This window comes from Neolamprologus brichardi, chromosome 8 (genome assembly GCF_056152115.1).
Source record: "Neolamprologus brichardi isolate AB-2024 chromosome 8, ASM5615211v1, whole genome shotgun sequence".
Lineage (NCBI taxonomy): Eukaryota > Metazoa > Chordata > Actinopteri > Cichliformes > Cichlidae > Neolamprologus > Neolamprologus brichardi.
Window position 1 is genome coordinate 3,644,382 of NC_142111.1, and position 24,352 is coordinate 3,668,733.

The 24,352-nt window shown below is 42.1% G+C and overlaps 2 protein-coding genes across 5 annotated transcripts; one reads left to right on the forward strand and one right to left on the reverse strand.

Annotated features, from left to right (window-relative positions):
* Positions 1–1,416: 1,416 nt before the first annotated feature.
* LOC148101708 (uncharacterized) lies at positions 1,417–11,774 on the reverse strand. Its single transcript, XM_087845067.1, has 5 exons — positions 11,714–11,774; positions 5,260–5,310; positions 2,676–2,783; positions 2,518–2,543; positions 1,417–1,541 (listed from the first exon to the last, which is right to left on the reverse strand). Exons 1-5 carry the CDS (start codon positions 11,772–11,774, stop codon positions 1,470–1,472), a joined length of 318 nt encoding a protein of 105 aa, XP_087701193.1. The 3' UTR covers positions 1,417–1,469.
* Positions 11,775–14,774: 3,000 nt separating this feature from the next.
* Positions 14,775–23,774, forward strand: LOC102795682 (uncharacterized). 4 transcript variants are annotated; one of them, XM_006796971.3, is made up of 3 exons: positions 14,775–14,924; positions 14,995–15,078; positions 16,389–23,774. In XM_006796971.3, the coding sequence occupies exon 3, from the start codon at positions 16,518–16,520 to the stop codon at positions 22,668–22,670; it is 6,153 nt and encodes a 2,050-aa protein (XP_006797034.2). In that variant the 5' UTR covers positions 14,775–14,924; positions 14,995–15,078; positions 16,389–16,517; the 3' UTR covers positions 22,671–23,774. The 4 variants fall into 4 exon arrangements, with proteins under 4 accessions (XP_006797034.2, XP_087701417.1, XP_087701418.1 ...); XM_087845291.1 differs by having other exon boundaries at positions 14,775–15,078; XM_087845292.1 differs by lacking the exon at positions 14,995–15,078.
* The last annotated feature ends 578 nt before the right edge of the window (positions 23,775–24,352 follow it).

Consider the following 24,352-nt stretch of genomic DNA (forward strand, 5'->3'; position numbering starts at 1 on the left):
TTCTAATCTTAATGGAAAAGGCGTAACTTTATTTGAAAACAAAAACACTTTCAACATTTTCCCCCCAACAGTTTCTGTATAAGAACTGAAAGAGCTCGGGCACACTGGCCAGGGCAGGGCCAGAAACAAAACAAGCAAACTGCTCAAAGACCCTAAAATGGATAAAAGTAGGTCCATTTCTACAAACAAACCCTTTCACTCACCAGCCCTTTGATCCAGTTCATTGCCTGTTAGCAAACAGAGCATAAACATACGGTGCAGGTCTATAAATGATATGTTTCTGCAGAGTATTGAATAAATAGGTGAAACGAGAGCTCAGTATTCTTATAATGTTCCAGATGTTCCTAGTTTTCATCTGGGTGAAAGTGCAGAAGTAGTTCTGTGGCTGTGTAGTAAACATTGTGACTTCAGGATTGACAACATCTGCATGTTATTACTCCGCGTCTGTGTGTAAGGTTTCCAGGATATTAGACGGGGTTTTTAATGAGTTCTTCATGTGTCTCTGAGCTGGAAAAGGCAAACTTGGCAAAAGACTCAGACTTCTGATTTGGGTGATATGGATCTTATAGTATGGACATGGAAAAATGCCAAAGATCTACAACCTGAGCACGAACTCTGCTTACAGTGGGTGCAACAGTAGAAGACGTTTCACCTTATACATAATCTAAAGTGTTTAAAATGTTAATATTGACATGTTATAATGATACAGATATTCAAAAACAAATGTATCATATGTTATTATTTTATTTATATTCCTGTGCCTGTGAGAGTTCATTGTGACTATAGTCCAGAGACATGGATGTTAGGGTAACTGGTACCTACAAATTGGCTTTAGATGTAATTGTCTTTCTATGTTAACCCTGCGACAGGCTAGAGTCCTGTCCACGCTGTAGCACACCTATCCCAGTGTCAGCTGGGATAGTCTCTTCCCTCCTTTGCAACCCTGAACTGGGCAAACCTGGGTGATGTGGTGTGATTAAATTTAAGCAACTAGAATGCCAGAACTCAAGTGAAAGCTCAGAAACAGCATTTCATCATTATAATTTCATTACTTTTATTAATGCCACTCGAGTGCATTACTGAAAGGCTCCACTGTGGTTGTTGGCAAACGTCGCCCCCTTGTGGAAAAACTGCCAGCTGCGTCTTTCCCGGTGAGTGGTGTTACATAATTTTTGTGCAGATTGAGTGTCAGTGGAGCCTATAAATGATCTGAACCTATTTATAAGACCTTTAAAGCACACCAACGTTACACAGACAAATAAAACACAACAAAAGCACAAAGCCAGTCTTCTTTAGATATTTTTTTATGAACATCATTATAACGAATGTTACAGAGAAAGTAAAAGAGGTAAAACTCAGTGTTGAAATTCTGCAACAATCCCAACACTGAAAAACAAAAAAAAGCCGCCAGGTTGATGTTTCACTTTTTGCAGGGTTCACAGCATTGTCACTGTGCCGGACCTCTGTCATCACACGCCTCTGGACACCGCTGCATCAGAACGTTCTGATTGGCTGAGATGGCTCAAAGAGTGCAACTGAGGCTGTGGTTGAGAGCAGATAAAATTTAAGGCCATGTGCACCAGTTGATGCAAACATTTCTCTTTTAAAAAAACTATTTAGACTCCATCCTCATGTCTCCCTCGCTGTCATTTATAAAACAGAACAGAAGACACATGAGCTACACTGTCTTTATCTGAGGAGCTTGGAAAGAAAGTGAGTGGACTTGTTTCCTTGAAGACGTTTCACCTCTCATCCGAGAAGCTTCTTCAGTTCTGAGACCAAATGGTGCAGAGTCCCAGCTATTTAAGCCCTAGTGACCTACAGCCACCCCCTCTGTTCAAAGATCACAGTGGACACAGATGGCATCTTTCACTCCTCTTTCAAACCATCTGTCCTCTCTGAACATTGGCATCCTTGAAAGATTGACCTTTGACCTTTAGATGCAACTGAGACAGCTGAGTCTTGTACTGTCAAGGTGGCTCTTCTATGTTGTGCCATGTATTTATGAAGTGGCTGTTGGGTTTCTCCAATGTAGACGTCTGAGCACGCCTTGCTGCACCGCACAGCACAGCATACATTACGCTGTTTAGTTCTAGCAGCTAGATAGCGTGCTGGTAAGACTACATTCCTTTGGAGTGGGAATTGCAAGTTTGATTTCCGCCCGGTATACAGTAATGGTCCTGGCTTGACCCCCCCATGCTACAAAAAACCAAGCCCTGGAATGGCACGGCTATGGCTGCAGCTCGGACACAAGCATTACACTATATGTTGTACTGTGTATGCGATAAGTCGATTTGTCCCTGGGATGTACCAGATTTCGTCTGAGGTTGTGGCTGAGTCTGAAGTGCACTGGGGCGCCATGAAGAAGCGTTGTAAGGTTTAAATAGCTCAAATGAGAGGTGAAACGTCTTCCAAGCTCCTTAGATGACCATGACCTGGATGACTGACAACCTACACAGACATACATTGTGTTTAGTCTTATTGTACACAACTAATTTACGAGGTTAACCACCCTACCTCTGAAAATCTTCTCATGTTGACCTCTGTAAGGAAGCAGGGGGGAAAGTTGCACATTTTAAAGATGCGTGATGCATTTAATGCGGCATACTTTTGCATTGAAAGATTATTTTTGCAAGTAGTAAGTGGCTGTAATATAACCTCACAGTCCATCTCACCTTCATTGTTTTGACTCACTTGCTTCCTAATGATGCAGATCTTTGTTATAATGAATACAGCAACTAACAACAGGCCGATCCCACCTCCGATCAAAACGTACTTAATATCTGAAAGAACAAGAGGAAGCCAAGCAGCCATTAACAAACAAGGTAGTGATGAACGATGGGAAACCTGCATGTAGTTTAGATGGAGTAAAGGAATCCCAGTTAGAAAGTTTAGCTATAATTTAGAGAAGTAAAACCAAAATCCCTCACATGAAGACCGCTAGTACTGCTTTTTACTGATAGTCACTAAATGCCTCTCATTTTATAGACAGCTCTCATTCAGCTGTCGACAAAATTAGAGCTCAAATTGAAAGCTAATGCTGAATTACTCTGAACGGGGAATGATTCCTTTGAACTGTGCTTAGAAATAAACAAACCCACGAGACCTGGGTCACTCCAGAAAGCAGCTACGCTCATGACTAAACACCTGCGAAGGAACAGAACAGTTTGGGGGATGCCAGCTCATGTTTGCCCCTCCTGACATCCTGAAGAGCACGTGTGTGTGTGTGTGTGTGAGAAAGAGGAGTAGATGTTTGATTTCACAACTTGTTTACTTCTTGTAGGAGTAAAGATCTGAGGGTCACGCTCCTCCTGCAAATTAAATTGCATCATCGGTGTTTGCAATTTGAATCCCGAACATATCTAGGAAGCATTCAGGGAAATGGGCTTCTGCTGGTCAGAGTGAGAAATCCCTCACAGGCAACTTCAACTTTACTGCCAGTTATTGGTACAGATGATCACCGATTCAGAACCAAAATGATGGGAAGATTCAATTGTTTAACATTTTAATCTGGCAAAGATTCAGGTGAATGTTCATGAGAAGTTCAACATACATCAGTAATAGTTCACAATCAACTATTAGGGAGCTACAAGCATTGCCGTTTATTGTTTTTGGGGCTGCATAGTCACAGACTAGTCTAAAAAGCGCTAACAATGGGCATGTGAGCATCAAAACTGGACCATGGGGCAATGGAAGACGGTGGCCTGGTCTCATGAATCATGTTTTCTTTTACATTATGTGGGTGGCCGGATGCCGGTGCAGATTTGTCTACATTCCCTGCCTGGGGAACACCTGGCACCGATGTGCACCATGGGAAGGTTTGGGCAATGTTCTGCTGGGAAACTTTGGGTCCTGCCATCTGTGTGGATGTTACTTTGGCACATAAAACCTACCTAAACATTGTTACAGACCATGTACACATTTTCATGGAAATGGTATTCCCTGTTGGCTGTGGCCTCTTACAGCAGGATAATGCTCCCTGCCACAAAGCAAAAATGGTTCAGGAATGGTTTGAGGTGTTGACTTGGCCTCCCCAGATGTCATCTTGAGCTTCTCTGGGTAGACAAACAAGTCCGATCCATGGAGGCCCCCACATTGCAACTTACAGGACTTGAAGGATCTGTTGCATGTTTGTGGAGATGCCACGCCACACCTTCTGGGGTCTAGTGGAATCTATGCCTCAGAACTTTGAAAGTTTATGTAAGTTCAGCCAGAGAAGAAGTTCAGTTACTCTCCAGTTAATATTGTATCAGACTAGAATGCACATCAATGTTTCCATCTTAAATATCAGCTTCAGATGACATCACTGCGACTGAGGCCTTAACAACTGAACTGATGCAAAGAGATAAATACTGAAGATTGATGGGAGTCTGATCTTAGGCAGATGAGTCTGATTACACACTTGACGAACGGACATAAGTATCATGTCATCACATCCTGCTCATGCTCACAACAGCAACAATGACAGAAGAATCAGTAAAAACACACATTTAGGCTCAATGAAGGCAGCAGAGCATATAACCTGGTCTCCATAACGAGCTGATCTAAACATGTATGGGATAGGTTGGGCTGGGGTAGACCAGAGTTTGAGTGAAGAAAGTGTCCTTCAATTGACATTTGGGAAAGCATTTCAGGTGAAATCCATGTGAATTCTCTTGCGAGAGAATTCTGTATTCACACCGGTGGTAAAAAATAAGAAATGGACTAAAAGTCAAGAAGGGGCTTTGTGAAACATCCTTTCGTGTCAATCAAAGATGAGCTGGCCTCAGTTGTGTTTTTTCTTTTTGTTTTGCTTCACCGCTGTTAAGCTTCAGTGCTCTCCATGCTCTGTAACTTTGTCACTTGTGTGAATGCAGCTGAATTAGGAGTGCATGAAAATATCAAACAGTGGATGCTGGAATCTTTTTTTTGTTCGCACTCTTGTGTTTGCTATATACGGCTATTTTATGATTGAGATATTTAAAAAATAATAATTTTCTGCAATCCCCAAATAGTAGAAATAAAGAAAAGCCACAAAGTGCAGATGTGTCCAGATATTTGACTGGTACTGTAAAATCAAAACAATCTGAATGGGTAGACTGGGTAAATAATTACTGGACAGACTGACTCTTAAATGATTGACTGTGAAATATAAAAATAACTGACACATAATTTAACAGCAGTCAGAGAAATCTGCAGGCGTTTTGCTAACTGTCTTTAACTTGAGCTTCAACTATAATCCACCTTAAAAGCGTTATGCATGTTGTTATTGTTACCCACCTAATGTTTCTGAATCTGCGCCGTCTCCTCTCACACTTGTCAGCAAAAACTCTGAAAAACATTTTTTTTTTCAGTGAGATTATTTCCAGGTCACAAAAGCAGGCCGTTCAAGACAAACAGGAAGGCAGTAACGCCACAGTGAGGTCGCTTCTATCAGATAAGGCGTCTCGACGTCGTGTGCAGTTTACAAAACAAGCAATTGCACAACATTCATAAAGGATGAGGTGTGTTCATGTAAATGCAGTGCTTTAAAAACAATGCTGGAGAATAGTAAATGCACTGAAGGCCAGTCTAGAACTTTGACTTGGGTTTTAACCGTTGAAGATATGAGCTATTGTCTGGCAAGCATGCAGTGGTTAGAGAGGTTAACCTGACTCCTGCCCTCCTACTTCAGATAACATAAGTGTTATATGAGTGTTATATAACAGATGTACTTTTAACAGAAATGCAGCCATTGATACTAATGTGAGGTATTGTTTACTTATATTTACTGTAAATATGGTAACCATTATGTAGATTTAATCATTGGGAAAAGGTTGTTTCTGTGTCACTTTGACATACAGTAGACTATGTCAGCAACATGTTGCTGCACTGTGTTGAGGAGAGAGCTATTAACTAATATCTATATATATGTACTCTCTCATCCAGCTCTGATATTTCACAATAAACTATAGTGAAGTAATGGGCCAAACTAAAGTTTGTGCGACCATGTATACATAAAACAAAATACCCCACTCAGTCTTGTTATCCTTTAAGCTTATCCAAGTCTGGGAGCTTGATGGTCCTGCGCAGTATCTTTGCTGTTCCTAGGACTGCGCTCTTCTGGACAGAGATCTTGGATGATGCCTTCCCCCATCACATCTTCTCAAGCTCCTCTCTCAGCCTTTAGTATTTCTCAAGATTTCTTCTTCTTGATGTTTTGCTATCACTTGGTATAACTATGACGTCTTGCCCTGCTTGTCCGTCACTTCTGTCTGGTTGGTTTGCAATCACCAGTTTGTCCGTCTGTATCTGAAAGTCCCACAGGATCTTAGATTGGACATTCTCAACCATCATATCCTGTTATGACCTCAGGACTTACAGGCCATACTTGGCATAGTCCTGTATACTCTGCCAAACACTTAGGTGTGGCTGTGCAAAGATGTCCCTGACACAACCCAGCACATAACAACAGGATGAAAGATGCTAGCAGGCAGGGCATACATGGAACGCCACAACCAAGGTTCTGTCAATGATTAGTGCCTCTGCACTGTCCACCCATTGGTAGAATAGCTATCATAGCTGCCCTACACATCCATGACAGGCAGCACAAATAGTACATTCTAATCTGATCCAATTCATATTACTCAAATTGACAGCGGCAGGGATAGCTCAGTAGGTAGAGCGGTGGCCCCATACACTACTCACCAGGTGCCCAATAGCTGCCCACTGCTTCACTGAGTGGAAGTTCCTTAATGTCTGGTAAAAATTAACCTTAGGCCAGCTCTTGCCAAAAGTATTTATAAAAGTTAATAAGCAAAAAATACAGAGAGTTTATACCATTTATGTTTACTTCCTCTGTCTCTGGGGCGCCTCTGTCAGTGCGCTCCAGAGCAGCTGTGGCTACAATGTAGCTTGCCATCACCAGTGTGTGAATGGGTGGATGACTGGATGTGTAAAGCGCTTTGGGGACCTTAGGGACTAAGTAAAGCGCTATACAAATACAGGCCATTTAGCAGTTTACTTTAGAACAAAAGGATAAACTTTAAATATCAGATTTATAATAGTTCTTTAAATGTAGTAGGACTACAACATGAACATGATAATGGCCCGTATGTGCATCAGACAGTTTTTGCATAGCTGACTGATACTAATGTTTCACATTAGTATCAGTCTGGAATTTCCCAGTAATGAATGCCCTTTGTCCTGGAATGGCCTAGGCCTTAGTTTGCTAGATTTGATCTTGTTACCTATATTAAAACCACATTTACCACTTTGATGATTGAGAAACCTTTTTTTTTCAGCTTAAGCTGAACCAAAGCTCTTATTTCCGCTGAAAAACAATAGAAAAAACAACTAAATTACTGAGTAATTCTTTTTGTACTTTTGTTTTTAGGGTTCATAAAGGTTCATGAAATGTCAAAGCATAGGTGATTACTATATGCTAGCACTGTAACCAGTCAAAGATAAGTCTGTTGCTTTGCACTAAGTAGCATGCATAAGTATACAAGCTTGGGCTCCAAAGAAACTACATGGCAGCAGCCAAAATAACAACACTTAGGCTTATCTATGTTTTTTCAGTAGCTGGTTGTGTGCCTACAAGTTTCAGTTACCCAATTCCTTCAGAAAGTTTCAGGCCAACAGAAGGAGTGACATACATCATCCCTGTTTGGTGCATTAAAGCTGAAGACATGCAAGACCAGACATGGGCAGAGCACAGGAAGAAAACACTGAAATTGATGACACCCCTGAGCCAGGCACGCAGTCTCCAGCTGCTCCTTCAGAGGCCAAAATAAGTGGAATGGTGCTGTGCGAGGTTAAGTATATAACTGCAGCAGAGTGCTGCTGAAACAGAGCACACATGCTCAGCAATTGGCTCTCTTACAGATTGGAACCATGAGTCACATTCAAGGGGCTCTTAGACTCGGTCTGCTGTTACCATAAGCCAGACGATAAATGAGAAGCAAAGGAAATAGATCTTCAGCAGAAACCAGCAAGTGTGGGTTAAATGCCTTGCTGAAGGACACAAGCAGTAGTTGGATGATTGTACGACTGGCTGTTGCTGGGGTCAAACCTGTGACTCGTCAGGAAAAGATCTATGTGTTATTTATCGGTCTATGGCAATTGCTGCTTAACACATCCTGAGTGCTGCAAGACTGAGTAAGATAAAATTTCAAGTGAACAGACTGTATGACCTCTTATATAATGTGCCATATCTAGTAGTTACAGGAGGCACAGTCTGACTGTTCACTAAGGGTTTGACTCAGGTCAAATGGCTGAAAATATTAATACCATGTACATTACAAATTAACATAAAAAACCCATTGCGTGAATATATCATAAAGGAGTAGATGGAGCAAACAGCACAGTGTGTAAGAGATATTCAGACTGTAATATTTAAATTTTCTTCCTTTCTAAACAGATCAATCTGATGACTCATTAGCACGAGCATTCTAAGAATAGCTTTTTTCAATTGTGTCTGTTTTATATTAACAGCTACAGTTAGATCCAAATATATTTGGACACTGACACAAGTTTTGTTTTTTAGCTGTTTACTGAAACTCAAACTGAGACTCAAAGGCTATTTCATGGGCAGAAGTGGGCAATTCCTTCGTTATGTCATTATCAATTAAGCAGATAAAAGGTTTTTGAGTTAATTTGAGGTATGTTGCTTGCATTTAGAACAGACAACATGCAGTCAAAGGAGCTCTCCATGCAGGTGAAACAAGCCACCCTCAAGTTGTGAAAACAGAAAAACCATTTGGGAAATTGCTACAATATTAGGAGTGGCAAAATCTGCAATTTGGTACATCCTGAACAAGAAAGAAAGCACTGGTAAACTCAACAACACAAAAAGAGCTGGACGTCCATGGAAGACAACAGTGGTAGAAGATCGCAGAATCATTTCCATGGTGACGAGAAACCCTTTCACAACAGCCAGCTAAGTGAACAGCACTCTCTCATTTATGGATGCACCCAGTTAAATGAGCTTGTAAACTTTAGCTGATACCTCAGCACTCCAACTTTCTATCCAAATAAGGTCAATTTTGACTCCAACAAATACTAAGATGGTAAAGGACGAAGTGCAAAATCAAGAATTCACAACCCATCTTTTATATAGTCTACGCTATAGCTTCATTTATTCATGTAGAGTAACTCAGTTAACTGGTAAATGTCAAGTAAGTTTAATTAGCAAAAGAAGCTGTGGCTATTTCACTAGCTATCTTCTTTTAGCTTTGCTAGGTCAAGCATTCTGAGACTTGTAATTTAACAGCAAGTAGTTAGTAAAGTTTCATTTTAATCTACCTTTTGTCTGAGAAAAATACACTCACTGAACACTTTCTTTAAGGTGTAGCTTGCTAGTGTTGGGTTGGGACACCCGACACCTTTTTATCTTCATTTCAACAAGATGCTAGAAACATTTGTCACAGATTTGGTCCATACTGACACTACAGCATAACTCAGTTTCTGAAGATTTGTCAGTTGGTCATCCATGATACGGCTCTCCCGTTGCACCACATCTCAAAGGTGCTCTATTGAATTGAGATCTGGTAAATGCTATCGGAATACAGTGAACTCACTATCATGTTTAAGAAACCAGTCTGAGATGATCTGAGCGTATCCTGCTGGAAGCAGCCTTCGAAAGATGGGCAAGCTGTGGTCATGGAGAGATAGACAATGATACTCAGGTAGGCTATAGCGTATACAGTGGCTTGCAAGAGTATTCGGCCCCCTTGAACTTTCCCACATTTTGTCACATTACAGCCACAAACATAAATCAATTTTATTGGAATTACACGTGAAAGACCAACACAAAGTGGTGTACACGTGAGAAGTGGAACGAAAATCATACATGATTCCAAACATTTTTTACACATAAATAACTGCAAAGTGCGGTGTGCGTAATTATTCAGCCCCCTGAGTCAATACTTTGTAGAACCACCTTTTGCTGCAATTACAGCTGCCAGTCTTTTAGGGTATGTCTCTACCAGCTTTGCACATCTAGAGACTGAAATCTTTGCCCATTCTTCTTTGCAAAACAGCTCCAGCTCAGTCAGATTAGATGGACAGCGTTTGTGAGTAGCAGTTTTCAGATCTTGCCACAGATTCTCGATTGGATTTAGATCTGGACTTTGACTGGGCCATTCTAACATGGATGGATGTGTTTTTTTTTAGCCTTGGCTTTATGTTTAGGGTTGTTGTCCTGCTGGAAGGTGAACCTCCGCCCCAGTCTCAAGTCTCTTGCAGACTCCAAGAGGTTTTCTTCCAAGATTGCCCTGTATTTGGCTCCATCCATCTTCCCATCAACTCTGACCAGCTTCCCTGTCCCTGCTGAAGAGAAGCACCCCCAGAGCATGATGCTGCCACCACCATATTTGACAGTGGGGATGGTGTGTTCAGAGTGATGTGCAGTTTTAGTTTTCCGCCACACATAGCGTTTTGCATTTTGGCCAAAAAGTTCCATTTTGGTCTCATCTGACCAGAGCACCTTCTTCACATGTTTGCTGTGTCCCCCACATGGCTCGTGGCAAACTGCAAACGGGACTTCTTCTGGTTTTCTGTTAACAATGGCTTTCTTCTTGCCACTCTTCCATAAAGGCCAACTTTGTGCAGTGCACGACTAATAGCTGTAGATCTCTGCAGCTCGTCCAGAGTCACCATGGGCCTCTTGGCTGCATTTCTGATCAGCGCTCTCCTTGTTCGGCCTGTGAGTTTAGGTGGACGGCCTTGTCTTGGTAGGTTTACAGTTGTGCCATACTCCTTCCATTTCTGAATGATGGCTTGAACAGTGCTCCGTGGGATGTTCAAGGCTTGGGAAATCTTTTTGTAGCCTAAGCCTGCTTTAAATTTCTCAATAACTTTATCCCTGACCTGTCTGGTGTGTTCTTTGGACTTCATGGTGTTGTTGCTCCCAATATTCTCTTAGACGACCTCTGAGGCCGTCACAGAGCAGCTGTATTTGTACTGACATTAGATTACACACAGGTGCACTCTATTTAGTCATTAGCACTCATCAACCAATGTCTATGGGCAACTGACTGCACTCAGACCAAAGGGGGCTGAATAATTACGCACAACCCACTTTGCAGTTATTTATTTGTAAAAAATGTTTGGACTCATGTATGATTTTCGTTCCACTTCTCACGTGTACACCACTTTGTGTTGGTCTTTCACATGGAATTCCAATAAAACTGATTCATGTTTGTGGCTGTAATGTGACAACATGTGGGAAAGTTCAAGGGGGCCGAATACTTTTGCAAGCCACTGTAAACAATTCTTGGCCTGCTGATACTAAAGAGCCCAAAGTGTGCCAAGAAAATATCCCCCACACCATTACATATCACTACCTGATTCATGTTGTTTCATAACGCTTTATGTACATCAAATTCTGACCCTACCATGGTGATGTGGCAGCAGAAAGACTCATCAGGCCGGGAAAGGTTTCTCCAATCTTCCGTTGTCCAGTTTTGGCGAGCCCAATGCGAACTGTAGCCTCAGTTTCCTGTTCTTAGCTGACAGGAGTGACACTTGGCTGTAGCTCATCTGCTTCAAGGTTTGCATTCAAAGACTTACTGTTGCCTTCCTAGAAGCAGTCTGTCCATTCTCCTTTGATCTCTGATCGAAATACTCTGACACTTCAGCACGTTATCTTAATCAAACTACGCTGTCTGATTAAATACTTGCATTCATAAGCAGCTGAACCTGTTCAGAGAGTATACATGTACAAGTGCATACAAGCATGCTTTGTACTCACCAGTTAAAAAGATAATCCTGATTGCTGCCAGCAAACATCCACGTGTCTTAACCACTCTCATCGTTCTTGCTGTCTGCAACACACTCACTGACTTCTTGAATTGCCTTTCACCCTTTCATACAACAACAGCGCATTTCCTGAGCTTGTGGGCTTCAACGCTTTGCTGACTAAAAGATTACATCTATCTTCCTTCTTTTGTATGTCACATTTCCCTGTGCATGTTAAATTGACAAATACAACTTATGGGTGTTATTAGTTGCAGCGTGCTGTATTTCTGTCGCTTTATAATGCAAGTTTGCTACAAAAGTTTCATAAATTCCTCAGATGTGGTCAACAAGTGTTTCTTGTTTGTGCAATTTGATATTCACACCCCAGTCTGTTTATTAATGAACATCATTAACTGTGGCACTGATCCGTTTGATATGCGTTAGCAGGTATTGTTGGTTGTTTGCGTCGAGAGATGTTGGCGCGGGAAGCATGATGTTCCATTGGATTTATTTCTGTCACCGAGATATTACAGGTCAAGGTGTCCGCTCAGACCAAACTGGCACCAGACCAGCATTGACTTGCAGCGTACCATGAAGTCATGAAGTTGTCATCAATATTTTGGTAGAGCCATGGTTTAGCCATGTCTAACAGCCTCACGTCTTCATATGATGATGATTCAAGTGCATTTTTAAAATCCTTTTGCTTGAAAGTTACTTGCCTTATCAGCATTGGGGGTTTACATTACTACAGTCGTGGTGTAAGTCCCCGTCTGGGTAATAATGATAGTCTGGTGAGTCATTTCTTCAACAGATCAAAGCACATTTCTAACCTCAGCTGCAGATGAAAAAGAAATGTTTAACAAAACACCATTATTGTCTATTAAAATAACAGAGCAGCGCTCTGTAGTTTGCAGAATTTCCTTTGTGCAGTGACCTACTTGACTCTTTCATTTTCACCTATGCAAATTTTCTTGAGAAATCAGTAGAGTCTTATAAATAATTATCTTATTATTAATTATTTATAATAATTATCTTATAAAATCTTATTACTGTGACAAAACAAATTTCCCACGTTATCTTATCTTAATTGTTACACAATATATTCCCTATTTTAAGGGATGTCAGACATAGCAGTTACTCAGTTTGAGTTTATCAAGATATGAATGTAGCTGGTAATACAACAAGTCATGTATCAGGTCTTTCTCGATGCTTTTTACCTATTTTTGCCTTCACTGCACCTCCACTGTACATGATCTGTCTCAGCTGTCCTAGAATTCCCATACCTGGATTTATTAGCCTGCCAGAACTTGAGGCCAGTTACCCCCTTTCCCTGCCTGCCCCAATTCTCAGCAGGCATGAAGAAGCATGATCCAGGCTGGTGTCAGATGTGGGTGTCAGTCATAATGGTAAAAACAAAGCCTGGATCTGGACTGTGAGGCACTGGTCTTGTTTATTGGTTGTTGGGTTTTTTTCCATTCTCTTTATGCACATCAGTCAATGCCTCCGATGTTCATATACATCCCACTTCGACATATTTAAATAACCAGAGATAGGATTCTCATCAATGTGTATGCATAAGCATTGTATACTTTGAACAGCACCACAATGAAAAAGTGTCTTTTTTAATAATTTACAGTAATATTCTTCTATAATACAGGCAGACCTTGAAGTACTACAATTAACCAGGAATAACCTCTATGAAAGGGAAACACATAGATGTGGTGGTTAGCACTGTTGCCTTACAGCAAGAAGGTCCTGGGCTCAGATCCACTATCTGGGTGTGGTCTGGAGTTTGCACGTTCTGCCTTATTAGTATGAGTTCACTTAGTGGTGTTAGTTTAACTGGTGATTCTAAATAGCACATAGGTGTGAATGGTTGTCTGACTCGTGACCTCTTGAGGGTGTTCTCCTCCTCTCGCCCTATGACAGCTGTGATAGGCTCCAGTGGATAAATGGAAGAAAAGGGATAGTTAGCTTACATGGATTTTGAATAACTGGTTTTCAGTCTCTGATATCAGATTTCTGACAAGTTTGAACAAACTTTCATGGAAAATTCCATCAGCTGCAAGATGTCCAACATTCCCGTGTTAATTTCCACGTGTGCATCTATGCCAGGTTAAACAAATGTGTATGGAGTGTATGTATTTGTGGAAGTGCTCATATTTACTGTAGATTGTTTAGCCTAATGCTTTAAGACATTGTGTGAGCTGTTTGTTCATTTTTTATAAATGCATACCTAAAGAAAAGGCTGGCGAGTGCATATTCCTTACAGTTTCTTACTATTGCAGGTCTCTGAATGCTTGAGCTAACCAAGATGACAGTAGATAACAAGTGAAATAGCCATGTCTAAATTAGCTTACTAAAATTACTTGATGTTTACCAGCTGCTGAAAAAAGTCAAAATTCCAATTAACTGAGCTATAGCTGTTGCAAAGGCTACAGTTGACCTATTTTTGGTGATTATATTTTGCCCTATAAAATAAATTTGAGCTGCCCAACGTTTCTCAAACACTCAACTTTCTCCATTTTGAGACTACACAAGGTTAACCACTACATATGACCTCACCTGTTGACTTTCTCTGCCTCACAAAGGGTAACAAGTCAACAAAATTCCAGCTCTGTCTCATCGTAATCTCACAGCAACAACAGCTGCTGGTCCTAAAACTAGATTACTCAGTCACACAGAGTCTTGTAAACAGAGCTTCAACAACAAGAATGAGCCCAGCTCCGCCGTATCAGTCAGCAGACGTCTGCCTCCAGCTGCCAATCTCCACTTCAGGGACTTTGTGATGCAATATCAGAAAGCTTGTTTCCCCGGGAGACAGTAGCAGTGTGGTAGCGAGTGGTATAACCATAAAAGTGTACATCATTCGTCTTTATTGTCCAAGGATAAACCCAAACAATGGCTAATCTCTATTGACAAGAAGGCCTTGTCATGTTTTCAGGGTTGGCAAAGCTAAAGAGTGGGCCCATGCCTATCAGCCCTCACTGCCTTGTTATAAAAATAACCAATGACAGTGTCCATTTCATCCTGCCCCTCTGTCTTGCCCTGCCACTCGACACCCACTGGATATTCCAATGTGAGCAAGCTAGCTGGGCCCTCTGTTGCTGCTCAGTTTGGCCACACCGACTTGTGCGTCTATTTTGGTATCATTTGAGTTCACAATCAGAAGCCCGGCCACACCAGCGCATTCGAACATGGATCTCAGGGCTTGACTCACTTTGGTGAGCTTTCTTTATTTCTTCATCCACACCAGCGATTGACAACATTTAACTATAAACGTGTTCTCGACAGGCGCATCCTTGGATTCTACATTTAGGACTTGGTTTTACGCAAACCTCGGACTCTTAAACTCAGCATGAAAGACCCATCACCAAGGTGAGGGAGCAGTGTGATCTTTATATAAAGACATGTACCTTAAAACCTTTAAACTTTTCAAAGTTTTGTCCTAAACATTAATCTCAAAAATCGGACATACATTAGTTTCTTACTCTAAAACAACCATGTTTTTTATTTTACTTTCACATCAGATATACTAACATTGAGAACAATTAGGACAACTAAAATTACACTCCAGTGGTTTTTGCCTTTATACAGTATAGGTGACTTGGATAACTCATTCCTTGGGTATAAATACACAGGCAGATGCTGGGAAAGTACCGTGGCGCTAACTGATCTCTGCTTTAAGGTGGTTGGCAAGTGAAGAGTCCTGGAAAGCCAAAGTCTTCTGTAAGTCTAGTCTAGGATACAGTAAAGCGACACAGTTTTGGATATTTAATCTGTTAGGTTCAGATAATAAAATAAAAGTAAATAAATATTAATTTATCTTATTTTTTTCCTCTGTTTTAAATGTATCCACCTTTCCTCAAAATCATTCTTGACTGTGAATGTAAACACTTCTTTGGAGAGAGACCTGCTTTCCATTTATTCCATTTTAATGCGCTAAACATATCTATAATTCATGAAGTGTGTACGGTTATATTTGTCTCAATCAAACCTCTTATATGGAGAGCAATGGTTGTGTGAATAGTTGAAGACTTGAGTTATATGTCTGTGGCTATGCTCCCAGGTCAGGCCGTATAAATAGGTTAATGAGCTATTCTAAAACCTCACCCACATAGCTCAAGGGAGCTACAGTAGAGCAGCTGCTGCTGATCTGTGACACTGGCTGCCTTCTTTCCTATAGATTCATGTCAATACTGTCATGCATCTAAAGCTTAGCAAAAAATATATCTAGATAACAGCTGAACAAATGTTTGACATTTAAATGAACAATCTTCTTCTTTTAAAGTGAATGTTGAATGTGAAGAATATCATTATTTCAAATATGTGGACACAAATAACAGAAATCTTCATATTTTTCCTAAAAAAGGGAAGCATTTATTTTCAGCTTGGTGCTCACAGCTTAAGGCATCATGCGATGCTTAAAATAACTGCATGGTATGAAGTGTTTGTCTACTGCCTGCATAGTGACAGCATGGCTGTAGCCAGCACATGTTGTGTACATAAAGGTCATCAGTGCAGCGAGTTCAAAACCATTTAAAGTAATCATGTCAGTCAAACAACAATTTTTGGATTCTTGACTTGCACAAATGCTAACAGTTAACTGCTTAAACTGTGTGACAGTGAAACAGTTTTAGAAAAGCTTATGTGAAAACTAACACTGATTTCACTGGCTTGTTTTTTAGGAAATTTACGTAACCCACCGCTTCCCAGATGTCATCCTGAGCTGGAAGAAACTGGAACCTGCAGAGGAGAAGCAGCTGTACAGGAGGCACAGCTGGTGATGCAAAGACGCAAAGACAGTCGCTGACATCATGAGCTGCGTGGAAAAGCGACACCATCGGGCAGGGAGCATGCTCCACCACCGCTTCCCCAATGGCTTCACGGACTTGTTCATGGACGAGACCGATCGGGAGGTTAGCACTCTCACCGATCGAGCCTTCCGAAGTCTCTGCGTTGGAGACGATGCAGTTTACAATGATGACTTCTTGTGTGGATACTCGCCTTTCAGCTGCCACAAACCTCTGGCGGAGGAGCCACTTAAAAAGAATCCTATTAAGGAATCTAAAAAACAGGGGCAAAGCAAAAGTGAGAAAAATCACACCCAGCCATGGAAGCACCATCAGCAGAAAACTATATCCCACATGTCATCTTTCCTCAAAGCTTTAAGCGCCACAGAAGAAAGCTGCAAGGGGATGTTAATCAAAAATGGAAGCACGACTGATGCTAACGGAGAATCGTGGGATAAAACGGCACTTCGCAGCATTCAGAGAGAGCTGTCAGAATTCTCCTCAGATTATCACACCAGTCTCACAGATCATCATTACAAAAACCCTCTTAAGCATCAGTCTGCTGATGGCTCATCCAACAAAACTGGCAAAGACGTCGGCCTTCCTACAGGAAAATCCAAAAGGATTAAAAATGGGAAGGCCACTGTCAAATTAAGAAAACTTAACATTAAAAACTTTTTTCTCCACAGTGAGTTTAGTCCTTTTCAGACATGGACTGATTTTAACCAGTTCCCCTTTGTCCAGGGGGACACAGTGAGCTCTGTTCTCCCCCTAGATAATATCCCTAAAATGTACGAGTTGCCGCTGTACAAGGAACTAACCGAGGCATGTAGAAAAGAAACTTTGCCTGCGGAGAAGCCTCTGTCATCTCAGAAAAAAGAAGCTCAGCCTTGTTCTCCCCCTGCTCCTAAACCCATGCCTCCCACACAACCACCAAAGGTCCTACCAAAGCCCTCAGTGGCTCCAGCTGAGAAGAGGTGCTCATCCGATGGAGGGAATGGAACTGCTGCCCCCTGGAGGCGCAACAGGTCCAGAGCAACAAGTGCTGTTCTGGTCAATCAGCCTGGGATGACTCCTCCAGAAAACCATTTGAAAACAGTGGATGAAAGTCTTTTGTTGGTCAAAAAGGAAGTCATATCCGTGGAAGTCAAAGCAGTTGAGGAGGTCAGCTCTGTAGCTTCTACTCCGTTCAACATCTGCCAGCTGATGACTCCGCTCATTCCCTCCAGGCAGCCGACAGAAACATCAGAAATCCTCCAAACGGTCCTCTCGCCCTCTGCATTTGACCTTCCGCTCAGGCCGCACTCTGAGGCCAAGGGGACCCCTGAACCTCAAGTTAAGCGGGACAGCTACAAATCACTTGCCTCCAGCATCCTCTTCAACCTCAAAGACAATAGGAAAAGGGTGAAGAGCCGCTACAGTCCGCCTAAATTCAAAACTGTGGAGCTGCCCGAAGGCGGCACAGACGACAATCAGAAAAATCCACGAGCTGGTTCTGAAGGCAGTGGATCTGGTTTAAGCACACCTGCCATGACGAAAGATGGACTGACAGTCTGCAGTCCTATTTTGGAATCCCACGGATCCCCAACTGTTGATCTTACAGAGGACAGGTCAGACAGGCCTCTGTCAGACGATTATTTGTTGTCAAATCTACTTCAGAGCAAAAGGGAGGCTCTTGGGGAAGAAAACTCCACGCCCCCCTTTATATACCCAAAGAAGAACAAGAGCTCAATGGCTAAAAAGCAAAACTACCCTTCTTTGAATCTGTACAAGAAAGCCAGCCCTGTTGACGGTGATATAAAATATCTTCACGTCCCTCAGAGCACACCTGCACATACAGATGCACCAACCGAGGTGCAGAAAGCTTCGCCGCTTATGCTAAACAAAGAGCTTTCCCCTAAGGCACCGCCAGCGAACACGGGGCTTTCACCAAACACTTCAAACATCATCAAAGATTGCTTACCCCTAATTTCACCCCACACGCTTGAGAATGAGGGTCTGCCATCAGTAGGGAAAAGGCCCCCAAATGTGCCAGAGAAAACAAAGTGTCCAGTGAAAGACAGGAAGGATAAAGACCCACAGCAGATGTTTAAGGAAAAAGAGGCCAGTGGCCAAATAATAAGCACAGTGGATGTGATCAGAGCAGCGAGAGAAGCAATTAATGCAGCCAAAAATAAAGCTCAGTCAGATAGCATCAACAAGCACACAGCAGACAGAGAAGAACTGCGGCAGAAAGAAGTTGATGAGAATGTTTCAAAGGAGGTGTTAGGCAGCAAGAAGGAGAGTTTGGTGGCAGAAAGCAATGTTTTATCCCAAAACAGGGATGAACTGAATAATGGAAAGCAGGTTAGCAACAATAGTAATGTTAAGAAAGAGCCCCCATCTGTTCCAGTGAGAAATATTGCTAAATCTGATATTAAACTTCCTCTTGATAAACAGCAAATGCGTAATGATGAATTGGAGGAACCAAAACTAGATTTGCCACCAAAAGAAAATGATTCCATCCAGAAACAAGGCAAGCTAAAATATATATTCTCAGCCAGACAGAACAACTATATAAAATATCAGAGATTTGCAGTGAGCGATGATGAACAAGTCGAGGAGAATGAAGAGGGCAGTCCGAACGTGAATGCAAGAGTGGAGTTGGATGATGAGGCGAGAGAAATTAAAGACAGCGAGCACATAATTAATGATTTGAATGCTTTGAAAGAGCTAGAGAGAGCCAGGCTTGGTAATCGCATTCTCGAAAACGCGAGGAGCAAACTGGGGGTGGTTAACATAGACGAGGAGACGAAGGCTAAAAATGATCTGATCTCAAGGGAGCTTCGAAATATAAAGAGAGGCATGCTGTCGATGAGAGGCAACACGTCAGCCAAGAGAGAAATGTTCGCAAAGAGAGAAAAGGAGCAGAACAAACAGGAGGATTTCGCAAAGTTAGATAGCAATGTAATCGTAAACAAAGCGCTCATAAATGACAACTATGACAAAGCCAAAATGGCACTCGAAGAGATCATCTCAGAAAGGGAGAGGAGGAAGAATAAATTAACAGAAGCAGATGCAAATCCACAGTTAGATGAGAAAGTTTGCAGTGAAAGTTATACAGCAAGGGCACAGCAAAGTAAAAACTCCACAAAAGATGCTATCACAGTGAGGAGAGAGAAAGAAAACGACAGCACTTCTGCGCTTAAAGAAAAGGAACTAAAAGAAATGTTGAGTGATCTGAGAGACCACAATCACCTGAGACAGATTTTGGCACAGACTGAACCTAGACTTGGAGAATCACACAGATCAGGCGGTAGGGTAGCACTACCTGGCTTGAACAAGATTAGCAGTGAGGTGAACACACGCCAAAAATCTACAGGCAGACATTTGAACGACAAACTTACCGATCGTTCTAGTCACGATAATCCAGAGGCTAATTCAAAACAAGTTGCCAGACAGGTGTCTGAGGATAGCGGAGATTCCCTGATGAATGAAACTGTAGGCAGCAAAGTCGACGCTCCTCCTGTTCCTCCCAGGATCAAAAAAGGAGGTAACAGGAGACGTGGAAGCGTCGCTAGCGAGAAAGACTCTGTGGATGAAAATGTCTGCAACAAAGATGGGAGATATAAAAATCTTGAGGTACACCTTAACGCAACGGGGAAAGATTTAGCTGTACAAGAGGTAAATACTGATTATGCTGTGCCCAGTCAGAGTGAAACCAGCTCCAGTAACGAGAGGTGGAATTTGGAGGAAAGTCTGATATCATCACAGTTCAGTGCAACTTGCAACAACTTGCACATAAATATGAGCCCAAGGAGTGCATCAACTGAAAACAATGCTGCTAAGGCAGAAGAGGCATGCAGGATAAAGCGAAAGGCCCCATTAAAACCAGATCATTTAATCACAGCAGATGAGACGGTGACTAAGAATGTAGTAATGGATGAAGAACCTACGAAAATACACGAACCGATTGAGGATAAAAATGTGGATTCAGAAGCTCATAGCGAAATCCCCAGAGACATAATATCGCCCTTGCTGCTGGTGAATGGTGTTAGTGTAACTCAGAGCCCGCCCGATCAGACCAGCTTGTCCTCGAAATCCTCGTACTTCTCTGTGGAGAGCACACTCCACAACTTTGAAAATGTAACTGAAGATGTGAAGGTGGTTAACGAGGCAGTGCAAAATGTTTCGCGGAACACAAGAGGCGATTCGGACAGGGCAGAAGTGGAATATTATTCTTTAAGTGATCACGAAAGCGAGCCAGATGCTATGAAGCAACCCGTAAAGTCTCCTCAACAAGAGCTGGAAGTATGGAAGGCTTGCAAAGAGAGAGAAAATGCAGATACAGATGAAAGATTAACTAACAATGAAAGTAGTTCAGCAACTCTGTCACCTGTTAATACTTTCTCACCGACCTTGGGGATCCCTTCCCTGTTTAAAGTCAAAGACAACACTTTTAGTAACAAATTAAGGAAGACCATACAACCCTGGTCACCCAGAGGGAGTCTGAGTGGTTCAGAGAGGGGAGAGGATGAGCTATATCATGCAAAGGAATGTCCAGAGGTCACACTGGCTAATGAATCCAGTGCTACCACCAGTGGGAGGGCTGTAATTCTAGCAGACATTCTTACGCCAACAGAGATGACATCGATTCAGTCACCACCCCAGCTGGTTTACCCTTCAGATCCTCAAAATGAAAGCCCACAGAAGTCACAAGCTGGAGGGTTCCTCACTGTGCCCCAGGAGGAAGACAGATTTTCCGGGTTAAGCCCGTCATCGGAAGGAGTGGAGAGTCTAACCAACAGCACAGCTGACACATCTGAGGAGACGGTGTTAAACGCTGGGCTGACAGAATATGATACGACGTTGGGGTTCAGCCAAAGTGGCGGTGATAATGATAGCCAAACAGGTCTGCTGAAGCCACCGCCCGTCCTACCTAAATCGGAAAAGGCAGTTCTAAAAGCAATCAAGCTTGCAAATAGAAGGATAAAGAAAGAAGAGGCCCAAAAGTCACCTCACAGGTCTTCCCAAAGCAGCAGCAACAGTAGCAAACACAGAGCAGAAAGACACAAGGCTGATAAGTCTGAGCACAAAAGCAGCACTGGTAACAGAAATGGCAGGAGGAGCGAGAAAGAACACAGAGGAAAAATTGAGGACGATCACAGCAGAAGCCACCATAGTAAAAACAGCAACAGCCAGTGTGAGCAACTGCTAAACAAGAATGAAAGTCCCAGCTGCAACAAATCAGAAGTCAAGCATGAGACTCTGAGACAGGATCACGAATCATTGGAAAGTAACAACCAGAGGAGAGAAGCCCTACCCAGTACGGCATCGGAAAGACAAGGCCGCAGCAGCCGCAGACACACTGGAGATAAGACAGAGCAAAGACATCGCAGCAGCGACAGGATCATCAGTAATGTGCCCGTCTACAAAGCTCACATCAGTGAGAAACAAGTGCCAGACAGGGCTTTGCATCGAACGCAAAGCACTGACCGGCATTTAGGAGATAGAGCCGAGCGCAGACTCAGCGCCGACATGCCGGTCAATGAGAAGCTTGATCCCAGAACCCAACGCATTGAGAGATCCATCATGGATGAGCTTCAGCAGAGAGGCCGAGTCAGAAACAAGTCTAACAGAGACAACCCTCTGAGACGGAGCCACAGTATTGATGCGTATGCCACTGAAGTACCTCGCCCTTCACCCCTATCCCGCCAATCAAGCCACACCAGCCAGCTGTCTCGACAGTCTAGCATGGAGCATGCTATCGTTACGCAGTCCTTCCCCATGACCCAACGTAAGCTGCTCCAGGATCCAGACTCAGGACAGTATTTTTTTGTAGACATGCCTGTACAAGTCAAGACGAAAACCTTCTTTGATCCTGAAACAGGAAGCTATGTGCAGCTGCCAGTCCAGCCACCAGAAGGTGCTGTCCCTAAGGCATCACCTATGGAGGTCTTGAGCCCTCCTTTGGTTGTTTACCATGGCTTTGTCCCAGTGCCTCTGTCGCCCATGGCTCCGAAAGCTACAATTCAGGCACCTCATTTGGAACCAGAGGACTTTGAGCAGAGGAATATAGAGAGATCAAAGCAAATGTACTGTAAAGATGCACATCCATATTTGGAACCTCTCTATGGTCAGAACGAACACATGTTAGGGGAGTTCATAGGCACCGAGGAACTCGACTGTCCTAGCTGATGGGCCAGAGGGTTTAAAAGGAATGCTGTTTTGTATCACTGAATTGTGGTGTTTGTTGCATTCCAGGAGTTTTTTAAAATGCTTTTGTCATGTTAAAACTCTTCCCCAACCAACTTTGCCTTCTTATACTATACCGGCATTTGACAGAAGGGCTATTAAAAAGCAACAACACTGTAGTGATGGATCTTTCTCGGTTTGGTTGTTGAACGCTGGTACAAAACAGCAATCCCAGAAAGAAATAATTGCTCTTGTAAATACTTTTTGTTGTACTGCTACATTTGGCCTGTTACAGACAGAATGAGGAAAAAGGCACCACAAATGTTCCCAGGAATGTAAAGTTCATTGCCAATGCATATTTCAGGGCGTTTTTTTTCCCTTCGGTGTTGACTGTTTTTGCAGTTTAGATCTGTGATTGTGGTTTTGTTTTTCTTGCCTTCAATTTTCAGGAGGCACTGAAGTTGTGTTGGATTTGTAAAGCTACTGAAGCCATTAATGGCTTTGTGAAAAGAGAATGGCTTTTAGATGAGCATAACCTGACAAAAGATGACGACTTATTGGATGAATGATGTAGAATGTGCTAATTTAAATGTGGTTGAAAGGGTTTGCGTAAGATTTTTGAGTAAAATGGACATGGACGTTCCATGTACATAATGTATTTAAGTATAAACAGAGAGGGTGGGCTTCACTGTAAAATGTTTATTTATTGTAAATGCTGACAGTTTGTTATATATTACAGTTGTATTGGGTCTCCACAACTGTGTAGATATTGTAGCATTTCTTTTACTACCTGCAAGGTTTGTTGTCTTGAGAGTTCCTTTTTCACCAGACGTATACAGTCATTTATCATTCGATATACTTGAACCAAACCTTATTGATTTTATCTCCATACTACAACGTTTTGGAAACCTTTGCATGCTAAAGTCCAAATTGCACATTTTGATGTTGTTTTCATTTATACTGTCTGAAAGCTTCAACTGGTATTATTGGAATTCATGTTTTGTATGGAGAGGATATGAGGGAGAATTTGTTTTGCAGGTTTGTAGAATCAAGCAGGGCTGTCTTGTGTCTGTGATGCATTCCAATAAAAGAAAACAACTACTGTTATGGGTATTTGCTTTAAATTGGATTAGTGAATGGTTAGAGTATAATATAAGCTTTATTCATCAGTAACACAGATTCATACAAACATATCTTTTGACTTCCTGTTTGGGGGACGAACTGCTCTTCGACCTGAGTCACAGCAGCACCACTGAACAGCCCTTCTTCTACCTTTTCTAATTAACCTCAGCGAAGTGTGCTGCTGTTTAACTTTAGTCTCTTTTTAGCCCAATCTCTCTCAATCTTCCTTGAGGGGCTGAGCCTTTTTCGCAGGCTGCCTTTGTAAATAACAGTGAGTACTTTTGCCTGCTTCAATGAAGGTTACATTGACTTGTTGCACCATCTTTTGGCACAAAGTGGTATTGCATGGAAGTAAAGCCCCAACCATAATTCAGCTTCTGTTACTTATGGAAGCTCATCTCTGCCAGTGGGGGAAAAATAAACAAAAGAAAAAAACTTTGAGTTAATAAGTAGAAATTTCACATAAATAATTTGAAATTCTGAGAAAATAATTAAAATTTTTGTTTTAGTAAGTTGAAATTTCGAGTTGCCTCTGCCAATTGGGAAGATCTTTGAAGGATTTG

Excerpts from the sequence above, each read along its gene's own strand:
- LOC148101708 (XM_087845067.1), bottom strand. The coding sequence starts at position 11,774 with ATGAGAGTGGTTAAGACACGTGGATGTTTGCTGGCAGCAATCAGGATT. Across the intron at positions 2,784-5,259 it reads CGCAGATTCAGAAACATTAG|ATATTAAGTACGTTTTGATC; the intron begins GTGGGTAACAAT and ends TTGTTCTTTCAG. Across the intron at positions 2,544-2,675 it reads AGTGAGTCAAAACAATGAAG|AGGTCAACATGAGAAGATTT; the intron begins GTGAGATGGACT and ends GCTTCCTTACAG.
- LOC102795682 (XM_087845291.1), top strand. The coding sequence starts at position 16,518 with ATGAGCTGCGTGGAAAAGCGACACCATCGGGCAGGGAGCATGCTCCAC.